We start from the raw sequence: 13,792 nt of genomic DNA on the forward strand, positions 1-13,792 counted from the left end.
AGCAACCAAGTTGTAAATGCCTTCTTAAATATCTCAAGGCCACAACCAATTTTGTTTTTGTCATTTTATTACCAAATCAACCTTAAAATTTTAGTATTTCAGGGATACAAACTGGGCTGGTTAAGGCAAACAATAGAAAATCAGACTAATGTTGGTAACAAGATAGTGTTATAATACTAATGAAACAATTTTGCTTTTTGTTTGTTGCTCCAATAATATATGGGAAACAATCTCCAAGCTCTCCTACTTACCACTAACTCAAAGTTTCTTGCCTCATTGAATGACTTCATTCCATCTACAAAATAAGTTGAAGCAAAGATGTTGAATATCCACAAGTCATTTCTTTAACATATCAAATTGCTGATACACTTGTAATTCAAAAATTTCAGACACTTAACTTATTTGAAAGAATTGGATACAAAATAAGTCTCACAAAAAATATTGGATACGCTTCACATCAATTCTTTGAAAGAACGAAAAAGAACCAAAATTCCTACCCGGTTGATCCTCGGTATTGTTCTAACATAACTATTATTGGCTTTAAGTATCAGAAATTTCCCTCGGGTTTGAACACTGGTAATTGGAGATAAATTCACGTGCAGAAGTAATAAAATGTAAAAGGGTATTGAATGATTAAAATTTTAATTATTTAAAACAAAAATCTAAAATAAATAAAAAAGTTAAAAGAGTATGACACCTTCCAGTGACATTGTTTGAGCCTGATGGAAACATGGACAACAGATAATAGTATATCCAACTAAAACTGTGACAGTATGCTACAGTTCTTTGTCTCTAATAAACTGACTTAAGCTCGTCTAGGATTTGGTGCCACAAAATCTGACATCTCAGAAAATAATGAGAGACCTCAGACAAAAATTCCCAGCTCAAAACTCTTCCTTTGATGATGGGATCTTCTTTAATCAAAAGGTAAAAGGAAACAATTGGTCAGATGGAATCCTCGTTTTTACAGAACTTCTTCATTTATTATTTCAGCTCTCTTCGTTCCAATTCCATGCCTGAACTCTGAATTGCCAAAGGGTGATTCCCGCTTTAAATTCTGAAGTTTGCCTGAAGTCCTACTTTGAACTTGCAATAAACAAGGTTTATTGCAATTTTCCTCATTCTCTGCCATAGATGAATATGACTCGTGATTAACCATATCGATGTCCTTGGAATCTTTTATTGCATCTTCAGAACCAACACCAATACTTGAATCTTTCTCACAATCCCATGCCATCTCTGGAAGAGGTGAACATGGCCCCGAATCAACCTCACCTCTACCTTCTGAGTTCTTTTCTTTAGCCAAACCTTCATACCTCGAGACATCCTTCAACTTGGTTGACCTTGATTGAGAATTTACCATATCTACATGCTCTGGATTTCCTGCTGCGTCACAATTAATATGAGAAGCGTCATATTCAACATCAGAAATTTCCATTCGAGCAGATGAATTTGACTCAATTTTGACCCCTTCAGTGCCCTCAATATGTTCGATTACAGATGCAGCATTTATTCCAACAATGGTTTCTGAATTAATTATATCTACATCCTCCAGACAACTTGCAGTTTCAGAACAAACTCGAAAATGAGAGTCATTCTCACCAGCTAAAATTCCAACCAAGGCAGAACCATTCTCAAAATGCTCTCTTACAGGTTGACAATCAATTTCAAGAGATTCTTTTCTGCTCCCAGTTTCCTCTGAATATGAACTACCATTAGATGATAGAGAACAAGAACTCTTAGCAGTATTAATTGACCCCACATTGCAGAAGCTTTCGATGTTCTCATTTTGGTGACATTCTATCATCTTCTCCCCTTTCTGCTCCTGCTGCAAAGGTTCATTCGTTGTACGACATGATGGCCGAGCATGAACCCTGCAGAAACGAGTAAGAAGGATTTTTAGAGCCACCACCTTCTCAACAGAAAACTATGACATTAAAAGAACACAAACAAAAATGTTCACTCAGGCTCTGGCACATTTCAGCAGCCTATGTATTCTTTAATGACATGAAATAATATATCACTATCAATCCAGGCAAAGGAAAAAAAGAAACACATGATTTAGGAAAAAGATGCTGCAAATATACTTCTTATAATCACTCTAATACTATATTATGCATTACTAATCTATAATATTTCCATTATCATTTTGACAAAAAATTTATAGAAAGAAACAAGAGGGAGGAGCACCTGCTGTAAAGAAGCATATATGCTCCCTGAGAAAGAACCTCATCCAATTCTACATCCACAACCTGAAAAGATTGTAAGAGGTCAATGGAATCTAAAAATTTGGTGCAATGCAATATCCTACCCATATAAGCATAAATGTGCAAAGATACAATTGCACCAGACATTACAGTGGATATATCACATCACTAAAAATGGAACAATGGGGGGGAAGGGGAGTGGTAGAGACAGCGGAAGAGGGAGAATATCCACCTTAGAGTCATCAATTCTGTACCAGTTTCCACGAAAATCCTTGGTATAGCAGATGTAATGACCAAAAAATGATGCATTTAACATATCAACATGAACTACAACAGCATACAGCCTGTATACATCTGTCCCATCTCCTTCCTCACTCATGTAAGGGCTAAGATCTAAGGTCTCAGGAAAACTGACTCTTTTGTTGAGTTTCCCAAACCTCCCACTCTGCAAAGATTTTCAAACAGAAGGATAAAATCAGGAACACGTGATAAAGCACTTTAAGAGCATTTCTACACCATGTCATGCATAAAAATTAGATAAACACGTGATGATTTTTACGACAGTCATTGAGATCATGAAGGTGGTTAACACATGGCAAGCATCTACAAACATTTAGTATAATAATCTGAAAATAAAGCAGACCACAGGCATAGAAAAAAGTGAAGACCTGAAATCTTTTTAAAGCAATCGTGAGTATGTTTGGGGCACACTGAATGGTAAGACGCTTCCATGCCTTCACATAATCATTGCATCTGCAGAAAAAAGTAAGTATCAGGCCAGCAACCAAACAACAGAAGCTCAGGTACCCACTACAATCCTAATGAGACTTGAAAGTTTGAAGTCCATGCAATGATAGTAATAAGGACTGCATCTAAAATCTCACATTCAATGAGGGTGAACTATGAACTAATGTACAGAAAGTTTTGAGCTTTACGGAAAGATAGAAATAAGCATACCCGTCACATTTATACATATTGTCACCATGAAGCCACTCTTTTGCTGTGAACTGATCAAGGCATTCCTCCAATGATGCAGCATCTCCATGTATTTCAACAGTCAGATCCATCATATTTTCGTATTGGTTTGAAATCTTATTGCAATTTGTACATATCACCTAAACAATAAAGAACAAACTGACACATCAGAAACTAACAACTCTGATTGGCATCACCGGTATGCTTAAGCACAAGAAACTATGAAATCCATCAATAATTGTTAGAAACTTCAAGAAATCAAATTGATGTTTTTTTTTCCTGAGATAGAAAAAGAAGATTAAATGGAGAATATAGATTTTGCCGTTGTTTTGACATAGTGAAGCAATGGAAAATAAAAGACGGGTTAAATGGGAACAAAATCAACAGAAAAATATTTTAAAATATGGTGGAGCAAAACTCTCATCTACTGCAGGCAAGAAGAAAATGAGTGCACCAGGTAACGTAGTATCTACAGCATCAAATTCTCTCTTTGCAGGAAAATTATTAGTTTAGGACCATATTATATTTTAGTTTAAAATGATGCAGAGGAAGGCATATTCCACATGGCGATATGGTGCAGAATCTATAACATTTCAATTTAATTGTTGCATAAAGATTATAAAATCTGCGGAAAAAAAAGCACTAGGATGCATAACCTGAGATTGAAGATGTCCACCAAATGTATGTTGAATAAGTGTTGTCTCTTGAGAACTAGAAGGGATAGCTTTTTCTCCACCAAATTCATCAAGGCAAACTGATTGCATTGTATCGATGGCAAACCTACAAAATGTACAAAAAAAGCTTAATAACACTCTCACTTTTTTTTTGAAATACAATAATACTAACAAATTTATGCCAAACTTAGTCAAAATAATGGGATATTATCTCAAAATCCAATCCAAGACTAACCTCATAAACTCATGAGCGTCCTCTTGTCTTCCATACCCAAGACTACCACCAATATTAGTTAATCGGGAAAGAATGTTGATTGGTGAAAATGGTTGGGGACTTTGGCTTGCTCTTTCAACAAGGGTTTGAAATTCACATAGGAAGCACCAGTCATTCCGTCTGCCTGTAAAATAAAATACAACATTTGTAGGGGTGAGACTAATCCAAAACAAATACAAAACCAAAAGGGATCGTGAAAAAGAAAATGTACACTCTCTCCGATGGCCTTTCTCCAGCAAGTATGCGACAAGTGGACGCGTGAAGAGAAGACATTGTAAAACCACATTGGCAAAGCAACTGCATGTAAAAGGTTGAACAGAATAAATAAAGACCAAGAGAATTGACAAGAAAACCTAGCTCGTCAAATTGATAGTTTAATAACAAAACATAAGCAGCAAATGCAAACCTATTTCCACAATTTAAGAGCCCACAGGGAAGAAATCCTGGCTTGTCCCAGTTAAAAAACTTGACAAATTCATCATATGGGAAAAGGACCTGAAAATACAAGAGCAATTTCTTAAATAACAGGTGCTTGATGAAGGCATAGAACACTAAAAAGATGCATCATAGGTAGAATATGTCAAATGACAATAAGGGATCAAAATACATAATAAGTTTATAATAAGCCATATTGAATTTATAATGTGAAACTGAATAAACAAGCAAAAGAGAACATTACTTTTCTCAACTTCCCTGCCACCTTCGAAGTCCCACGTGCAGGAACAAGTGCAACTGTAGAAAAGGTTTTTCCACCAGTACCAGAACCTTTAGATCTGACATCAATTCTTACCGATGGTGTTGAGTTGAGAGCACTATATTCCTTGCATTTTGTCTTATGCCCAGAACGCCAGTGTGAACTTTGGCAGGTTGATGAGCTGGAAAAAGATAATGAAGTGATAAAACTTTTCTAGCATCCATGTATAAGGAACACAAGACCAAAATGCAGATAGTCATCAGCATGCACTTTTCCATCACCAGTTGAACTTTGAATATTAAAAGTATTGATAATAATGTTAATAAATAACTAAATGTTATTTTGCTCGGATTCAACATATGTTGCTTGGACACGGATGAAGTGTCAGTTATTTGTATGGATCTATGTGTCAGACTCAATAGTTTTTATAGTAAAATGTACAACGATTTGGCTGATAAGAGTACACAAATTGGATATAGATACTTGGATTCGTTTGACATGAAAAATAATAAAACTAATCTAACCTTTAGAGAGCTCTGAAAATGTCATAAAATTAACAAAATATAGTTCTTGGCACAAAAAGATAGCAAAGTGAAATTGGTAAGTGAATGGGAAATATATACTAATTAGTAAGAATAACTGATTAGGTATTTATCACTACAAAAATATCCAATATTTATACATTCAAGAAACTTCTCCTAAAAAACATTCAAGAAACTTCAATTCGATTTATAAGTTCTTTTTCAACTTATAATTCGAAAGTCTTCATCATTGTCTTCATATTATCATACATTATAACGTCTAGTTAAATTACCAAATGTCCAATATGTGGACACATATCCCATACCGACACGAATGCCATGCCATGTTTGACATGACATGGCACTAAAACTAAGGGTTCAAGCAACATAGACTAAATATATAATGGTTATATAATAATGTCCAGATACTCTTTTCCCCTTATAGAGGGTTCAGCAGTTGAGAGCATCAGAAAAACTATCTACTCCAAAAGGGTAAATTCCTATGTCCTTACCAAGCAATCATGAAACAGATTTGCCTTTTATGTAAATACTACTATGATAGCTTCAATGTAAAGAAAGGCACCTCTCGTCTATGGAAAGGAAACAATTGTTCTGCTTCCATATTAAGCACATAAGATCAAGGAAGGAAATAGCAGGCAAATTAATATCAGCGAGAAATTGGCTTTTCCTTCCATGTATTATCATGACTACCAGAAGTTCCGGCCAGAACAAAGAGTTATATGGGAATTAAGATTTATGAGTAGAAAAAATTATTCAACTAAAGTAAAACTCCACTTAAATAAACTCCAACTGCTGCAAATAATATAAATTTAAGCAAAAATCTTCCTGCATCAAGAACAATAACATAAATTTCAAAACAATCTAAATCCTAAACGAATAAGACTTTCAAAGCACTGAGCTTCTAACAATCCTTCACTATACATTAGAGCTTAAGCTTATTCTTGAATTTAATGTAAACCAATGAAAACAACGACCATGCATGAAAATACTGACTTATGAAAACAGAACAAATCAAGAAATCTCCAAGGAGAATCAACTGCCTATATAAATATCAGTAAAAAAATTTTTGGAAGTACAAATATCAGGAAACACTATACTGTTAATCATACGGGGAAAAAAAAAAGAAAAAGCAAAAAGAAGACCCAAAAAATAAAGGGAGAAAAAGAAATCCTATCATCACATTATACATATAATTTTAAAAGGGGGGAATTTAATTAACTAGAAATCACTAACAAGCAACGATCACTTGCGACAGTAACGACACACAACCAGCAGAATCGCATAAAGCCAAACTAAATTCCATTTAAGGATCCAGAAAATAAAAGATAGAGAATCATAATTAACACTAATCGTAGAAAGAATCATAATTAACACTAATCGTAGAATATTTATTAGAAAAGTGGTAGCGTACCAATAACGAACGGATTTGCAGCGAGAGCACTTCTTGTTAGCGGGTTGGCCGCAGGCAGCACAAGAGTCAGATTCCATCTCAACCGCTGGGATTGCAGCGTAACTTTGATGATTCCTGTCGAAATTGGCGTCGACCTCGAAGTACTTCGACGCCGTCTTCTTGACCAGATATAGCAACCCACTCGCAAACAAAAACGCTGTGAGTATCAGTTGAAGGAGCAAATTAAGATCCACCGTTATGCCACCGACATGCATCTACTCTTCACGATCCCTTCCTCCCTACTTCCTCTCAATGATCGACCTCGTCGCAAATGCATATGCTTATGCATGCAAGAAAAAAAAACTCCTCACTTCCCTTGTGTCCGGAAATTAGGGTTTTGTCGAGGAGCTAGGAAACAAGCAAAAAAACAAAAATCAGTGATCGACTAGGTTTTAGAAAGAAATTATAAAATTAGGTCTGAATCCAACCTAGACATCAACAATAATGGGAAAGAGCAAGAGATTGGCCCTCCTCCTTCCTCGTCAACGTTTGGTTTCGAAAACGAGGAAACTGGAGCTGCTTGCCTCTAATATATGTATTCTTTTTACTTCAATTTTAATGCAGTTGTTTAAATAATTTCTGATTGTGGTTTCGAGTTGTTTTAATTTTAAATATTACATAACAAATATATACTATTCATATATTTAATATTTTAATATTTTATGTCTATAATATCTAATACATTATATATAATATTATTTTAATTTTTAATATTAAAAATATTAATCCGAATATAAATCAGAATACACCACAAATTTCGGTTCAAAAATTTTGAGACCAAAACCCAATCCAGACCGAATTCATAACATCCCAAACCTAAAATTAGTACGTCACAACGTCGCATATCTATAAGAAAAAATTTCATAAATTGTGAAATAAATCTTAAACTTAACTAGATTATGCTTTAAAAATTTAATAATCAATAAATTTTCTAAATTAAAACTGTATCTTAAAAATTCAAAGAAGTTAAAAGGTCTTTAAATAAAATAATTTTTTAATTTAAATATAAAAATTTAATTAATATATTTTAATTATTTAAATCGAAATTTTCATTCACTCAATGTCTCAAATCTCTTTAGATACTCCTTTTAAATTTTCAACCATAATAATATCAATTTTAGCATCATAAAATTGCCCATCAAATATTAAGGTCTAAATTATCATATTTGCTTAATGCATATAAACCAATTCTAAAAATTTAGTTCTCCAGAAAATATCAAAATAAGTAATAATTCTTATATACTCGTATTAAAAGACTTTAATTTAGAATATAAAAAATCAATCAAAACGATCCTTAGAGATTTGAAATCTTAAAGTTTTTGTTGGACTTTGCATTTTTTTTCAGGATCTCTAAGTATTCAAAGATTCATACCCCATCATTTCTCATCTAAATTATTTAATTTCTAGTGTTTATGGTATTTAGATTATAATTAATTATGTAGGGTTTGGCTAAACTTTTGACAGAAGAGTTAATAACATCGTCAAAAGTCCACTGCTACATAGTTTATATTTTTCTAAAATCTTAAATATTTAAAATTCATAACTCACTTAATTTTCATCTAAATCATATAATTTTGATATATATTTTTTACATAAAAAATGTGTAGATTATAAATAAAATTGTTTGCTTGAGTAAAATTTTGTCAAAAAAAATTATTGAAATCTCATTATCCCACTATTTGTGTTTTCTCTATCGTCATTGACTTTTAAAAATTCATAACTTCTTCAATTTTAATCATAATCATATAACTTAAATGTGTTTTGAATGTGAATATTATAAATAACATGTTGGTTCTAGAAGATTGACAAAAACATAAAGATGTGGCAAGAATACTTATTGTACTAATCTTTTATACATATGTATATATATATATATATTGTACGAGTTATTCTTTTAATAAAAATATCTAAATGTCATATAATAAAATTCTAATTTAAAGTTTATTCTTCTTCTTTCTTCATTTTCTTCTCTTATCTTCTTAGAATTTTAGAATCTTTTAATTAAATTACAACAATTAGCTTATATATATAGGATTAGTCTTTCTATATTTATAAAAAAAAAGACTTAGTAATTTATATAAATTATAAAATAATTTCACAAATTTTATAAAATAATAATATAATTTCTCTTGAACCTAAACTTAAATAATAATAATTATTTTCCTTGACCTTAGTACTACAAACTTGTCGGTTTTTTCTGGGTCAAACAATACTTACCATCTAGTTATTTGGCCATGAAAGCATAACCTAGAATTAAATGGAATAACTAATTCTTGCGACGACTCACAGTTCTCCAATGAAAAACTACGCTGCTAAACACAATTAAATCATAAAATACGACATAAAAATTTAACTAAAATATAACAAAAGCTGTTTTTTCTTTGTACATAACGTAATATTAAATTACATTCATGAGGTTACAAAATTCTACAGAGTTCATAACTCAACTAAAACTCACCTAATGAAAACTAAAACATGAAATTCTTGATTTGACTCTATAAACTATCTTCCTTGGTCTGATATTAAAAATATTAGAATTTGAATAGAATCAGTAAAACAACAGGCTCAGTAAGTATATTGAGTAGATTATACCCTGAGCATGCGACATATCAACATACAATCAATAAAAAATATAAGACTTTTCTTCCCCTTTTTATTTTAAAACCATGAAATACGGAGAAATTCAATTTCCTAACTTCTCCTGTAACAGCCTCGGAAATTTAAAATGGAAATTATATTATAAATATCAAATGCGGAAGCGAAGACAAAATTTGATTAACATCCCTTACACTAAAACAAAAAACGTGCTCACAAAATATAAAAGATTAAACTACCTAAAGGGGAAACTTGAAAGTAAAAACTACGAATGTGACTATGGAGTCCTTAGGCGTCCCCTTCGTCGTCCTCCTGCGGAACCGACTCGGGAACGATGTCCTCTTGATATGAAATGATTAAATAAGGAATGAGCTACATTAGCCCAGTAAAGACATCACGATATCTCACCGTCACGGAGGTAAAGGTGGATAGAAAACACAAAAAGACCAATGGAGCATAAATTACAACAAATCCTTTTATCGAAAATAAAACCTTTACCATTTACTTACCTCGGTGAAATTCATAAAAACAATATACGAAAGCAATAACATCATCGTCATCATGAAAACATATATATGAACTGTATAACATAATACCTATCACACTCTTCGTAATTCAATCGTTACACAACATATTTTCCTAATTCACCAGCCCACTAGTATCCATGGGGATCCATAGGGGTCCCGCTACCCGTTAATCCTTAACACTCGAAATCATATTCCAGGGCCGTCCCCATACCCCGTCCGGTATGGGCACCAAAACATAGACCTCATTACCCCGTCCGGTATGAGGGTGAAACGGGCCGTCCCCATACCCCGTCCGGTATGGGCGCCAAAACACATAAGATCTCCATACCCTGTCCGGTATGGGAGACCACAATCCCGGTAGGGTTCCCTACGGACCCGGTCCGTCCACCATCTCCCAGGATATCTAGTCAGGCTGAACACATTATACAATTTTCATTCACATAATCTTTCATTCTCCTTTTCCCTCAGTCAGCATTATCAATCACATACAAACAAGCAAAACGATAATTTATGCCAAACAGACAACATACAGCATCAATATCCCGGTCATTCAATCCATAATCAATAAAACAGTAAAATATGCACACGAAACTATAAAATGAAAACATTGAACCTCATGCTGCATTTAAAACTGTAAAACATGCCAAATAACAGTTAACCGACAAACACACTAGACTCGGGCTCCATTAGCGACCTTAAGCAATTTCACACATTCGTTGATTCACGAAATACCGTTTTATCATTTATTGGACTTTAAAACCGTGATAGGAAATAGGGTGAGGGGTCCTTACTCGTTTCGGGGTCCCAACACGGCTTCACAGTGCGCTTGCAGGCTGTCCCTAATTTTCCCTGAATTTTCCTCGGGGAACTGAAACGCACTACTGGTACCTGCACGTGTTCCAAAAAAAACCAAATTAGGCCCAGGGCCTCTTTCGGCCCAAATCGCAACTCCAGCACGGTGGCTCCGCCGTGCTCCGGCGATGGCGCCGCCGCTAGCGGCGGCGATTCACCTCGGGTTGGCTGTTTTCAGCCGTTTCCAGCCGAATTCGGCCACACTCGCATCGGTCCCTGCGAGAAAACAACCCTAGGGCCCTCGGGGGGCCAAAAAATCACGGAAAAATGGAGTTTACCGGCGATGGCGCTCTCGGGTGCGGCGGCTCTCCGGCGAGGTTCGTGTTTTGGTGATTCGGCTCTGGTCAACCTGTAGAGAAAAGAATGGTGATCACGGTGATATAAAAATTGCATCTAACGGAGGCCGGGAAGGGCCTCATCGGAGGCAAAAACCGAGAAGGGCGCAGCGGCGCTGCTGGGCTTCGGCCGTGTATTCTGGCCGTTTGGCCAGGATTTTGGCTCCGATTTGGCCACAGGAGGAATCAGCGTAGAAAAACGAGTCGGGGTACGAAATTTAGCTCGATCGGCGGTCGGAAGTTCCTCCGATGCGGCGGCGGGTGGCGGCGGCTGGCTTTTGGTTCGTCTTCTCCGGCGAGTGGCAGGCGGCTAGGGTTTGTGGTCTGGTGTGGGGGTTCTATTTATAACCCCTTGCCTTTTGATCTCAGCCGTCCATTTTGTTTTAATCTGGGCCGTCCGTTTTTGATTAAATATGGGCCGTCCGATCGCACGCTTGATCTGGGCCGTCCGATCGCGCCCATGCGGATCGCCAATGTGGCCCTTTTTGGAACGACGTGGTTTTGCCACGTGGCAGGTCCCGGTTGGCCGGGACTGCTGACCGGGCCTGTTGACGTGGCTGCCGACGTGGCCTTTTTTTTTTTTTTTTTTTTCGGTCCGGGCGCTACATCTCCCTCATTTTTTCATCCTGATTCTAACTAGTCTATTCCCCTCACCATTCCCCTTTTTTAGTATCTCTCAAAATTCCTCTATCAATTTATTCCTGTAATTTCCAACTAACTATTTTATCGCTCATTATCCCTCTTTCTAATTATTTTCTCATTATCCCCCTAATTTTCTTCATTTCTTAATTTTCTAATTGTAACCACTTTATATCGCACACTATTATCACATCACTTCTGGTTCCAAAACCATACTCAGCCATCACCTTCCCTTTAATCCATATTTATCCCACGAATTCAAAAACCCAAATTTCTCGCAAATTTTCGGCCAAATGAAGCCATTCGCAACCCCTCTGTAGAAGCCCAAAATTTAAAAGAAAATAAATTCATAAATTTAATGTAGAAGCGATTAATAGAGTTAGTGTTTACATTTCTTACACAATAATTTTGAATGCTCAATAGGATTACGAGAATTTTTCTTCTAAAGATAAACGGAAAGAAGTCTGGATAGTGAACTACTCACAACCCTCTTACTGATCGAGATCTGAATTTTGGTCATCTTGATCTGAAATAGTTAATGAAAATGTGAACTATACTAGTACAGTAAGAATATCACACTAATCACAGATACAGAAAACTGAAAGTTGGTAAAAAAATTCAGAAAAATAACTAATAGAGCCCTTGCTTTATTTAAATACATTTGAAATTTGAAGATATTTGTTTAATACTTACCATAACGAATTTTTCAAAGACAACCTATGAAGGCTCATATCCATATCACTTTTCACTTTCACACATAAGAGAACGAGAAATAATAAATTTTATTTCTTACCTGCTTACTGGTACCCCTAGGGGTTCATAGGGGTATTCCCCCTACTCGTGAACCTAATATCCAATTTTATAATTAACCAGTTGTTCTCATACCCCATCCGATAATGGGTGCCAAACATTCCAATGCTTCGATACCCCGTTCGGTATGAGGGTGAACCATATATCCCAAATCTTTTCTGTAAGGAACTTTCCAACCCCGTCCAACTGAGTTCACGGTAGGGTTCCCTATGTATCGGGCACGTCTGCCCTTTTTTTAGGTAACTAGTAAATTTTTCACATACAGATTTTCATCAATAAACAACCGATAAACTCATACCAATATCTCATATCACGTTCACAGAATAATTAAACTATATTCATGCTGACGGTATATAACCAAAATAACCAGATAAGTTGATAAGACTATTGAACTATAAATTAAGAACACGTACTATACGAAAATCAAGCAAGTAGGACAGTACAGAAAAATAAACAGGAAATCAAGATCATTCTGAACTAATCGATTCTAACTCCACTAATAACCTGTAATTATTTTTAAAATTTTCTAATTTTTTACAAAAATACAGAATTATACAATATTAAGACTCAATTTACTATAACGGAGAATATGGTGAGAGATTCTTACCTGAATCAATGTTTCGAGATGTCAAGCTAGCTATTTTGCCTCCTAATGGGTACCGAATTTCTTAAATTTTTTTTATAAAATTTAAAACACTTCTCACATGCCTAAAAACACCCTCAAAAATCCAAAATTGGTGTCCAAAATTCATTTCGGTCAATTTTAAGGTTCCAGCACGGTGTCGCCGCCGTGCTCCGTCGCCCACGGTGATAGTTTGCCTCGGTCTGGTCAGTATTGATCGATTTTAGCCGATTTTAGTTGTATCCCTGCAGAAAAATACATTAGGAGCCTCGGTTGGCTGAAAAATCACAAAAAATTGAGCCTCGGTTGACAATGTGGACCATTCATTGCGATTAATCTTGACCATCCGATCGCGCCTAGGGAGAAACAAATCCGATCCGTCCATGCGCGTAGGATCGATCTTGGGCCATTCGATCACAGGGCACGCGGATCACCAGTGTGGCCCCTTGCGTGGCACCGACGTCAACGTGCCTTGCCACGTAACGCGCTTCAGTTCGTCGAGACTACTGACTGGGCGGTTCTACGTGGCTGAACTTTCTCTATTTGTACTTTGACCCCCTTATTCTAATTTTTCTTTTAAAAACAACACTCCCAGA

At 35.5% G+C, this 13,792-nt stretch overlaps 1 protein-coding gene across 3 annotated transcripts; it reads right to left on the minus strand.

Moving 5' to 3' along the window:
- Nucleotides 1–625: 625 nt before the first annotated feature.
- UBP18 (ubiquitin-specific protease 18) lies at nucleotides 626–7,402 on the minus strand. 3 transcript variants are annotated; one of them, XM_088207677.1, is made up of 13 exons: nucleotides 7,245–7,402; nucleotides 6,778–7,164; nucleotides 4,810–5,005; nucleotides 4,537–4,625; nucleotides 4,342–4,427; nucleotides 4,092–4,254; nucleotides 3,839–3,962; nucleotides 3,165–3,322; nucleotides 2,876–2,960; nucleotides 2,440–2,652; nucleotides 2,191–2,252; nucleotides 1,603–1,874; nucleotides 626–1,383 (listed from the first exon to the last, which is right to left on the minus strand). In XM_088207677.1, the coding sequence occupies exons 2-13, from the start codon at nucleotides 7,029–7,031 to the stop codon at nucleotides 965–967; spliced, it is 2,121 nt and encodes a 706-aa protein (XP_088063803.1). In that variant the 5' UTR covers nucleotides 7,032–7,164; nucleotides 7,245–7,402; the 3' UTR covers nucleotides 626–964. The 3 variants fall into 3 exon arrangements, with proteins under 3 accessions (XP_088063803.1, XP_088063801.1, XP_088063802.1); XM_088207675.1 differs by having other exon boundaries at nucleotides 626–1,874; XM_088207676.1 differs by having other exon boundaries at nucleotides 626–1,874; nucleotides 6,778–7,368.
- Nucleotides 7,403–13,792: the final 6,390 nt, after the last annotated feature.

Source organism: Carica papaya, chromosome 7 (assembly GCF_054855325.1).
Source record: "Carica papaya isolate Zhongbai chromosome 7, ASM5485532v1, whole genome shotgun sequence".
Taxonomy (NCBI): Eukaryota; Viridiplantae; Streptophyta; class Magnoliopsida; order Brassicales; family Caricaceae; genus Carica; species Carica papaya.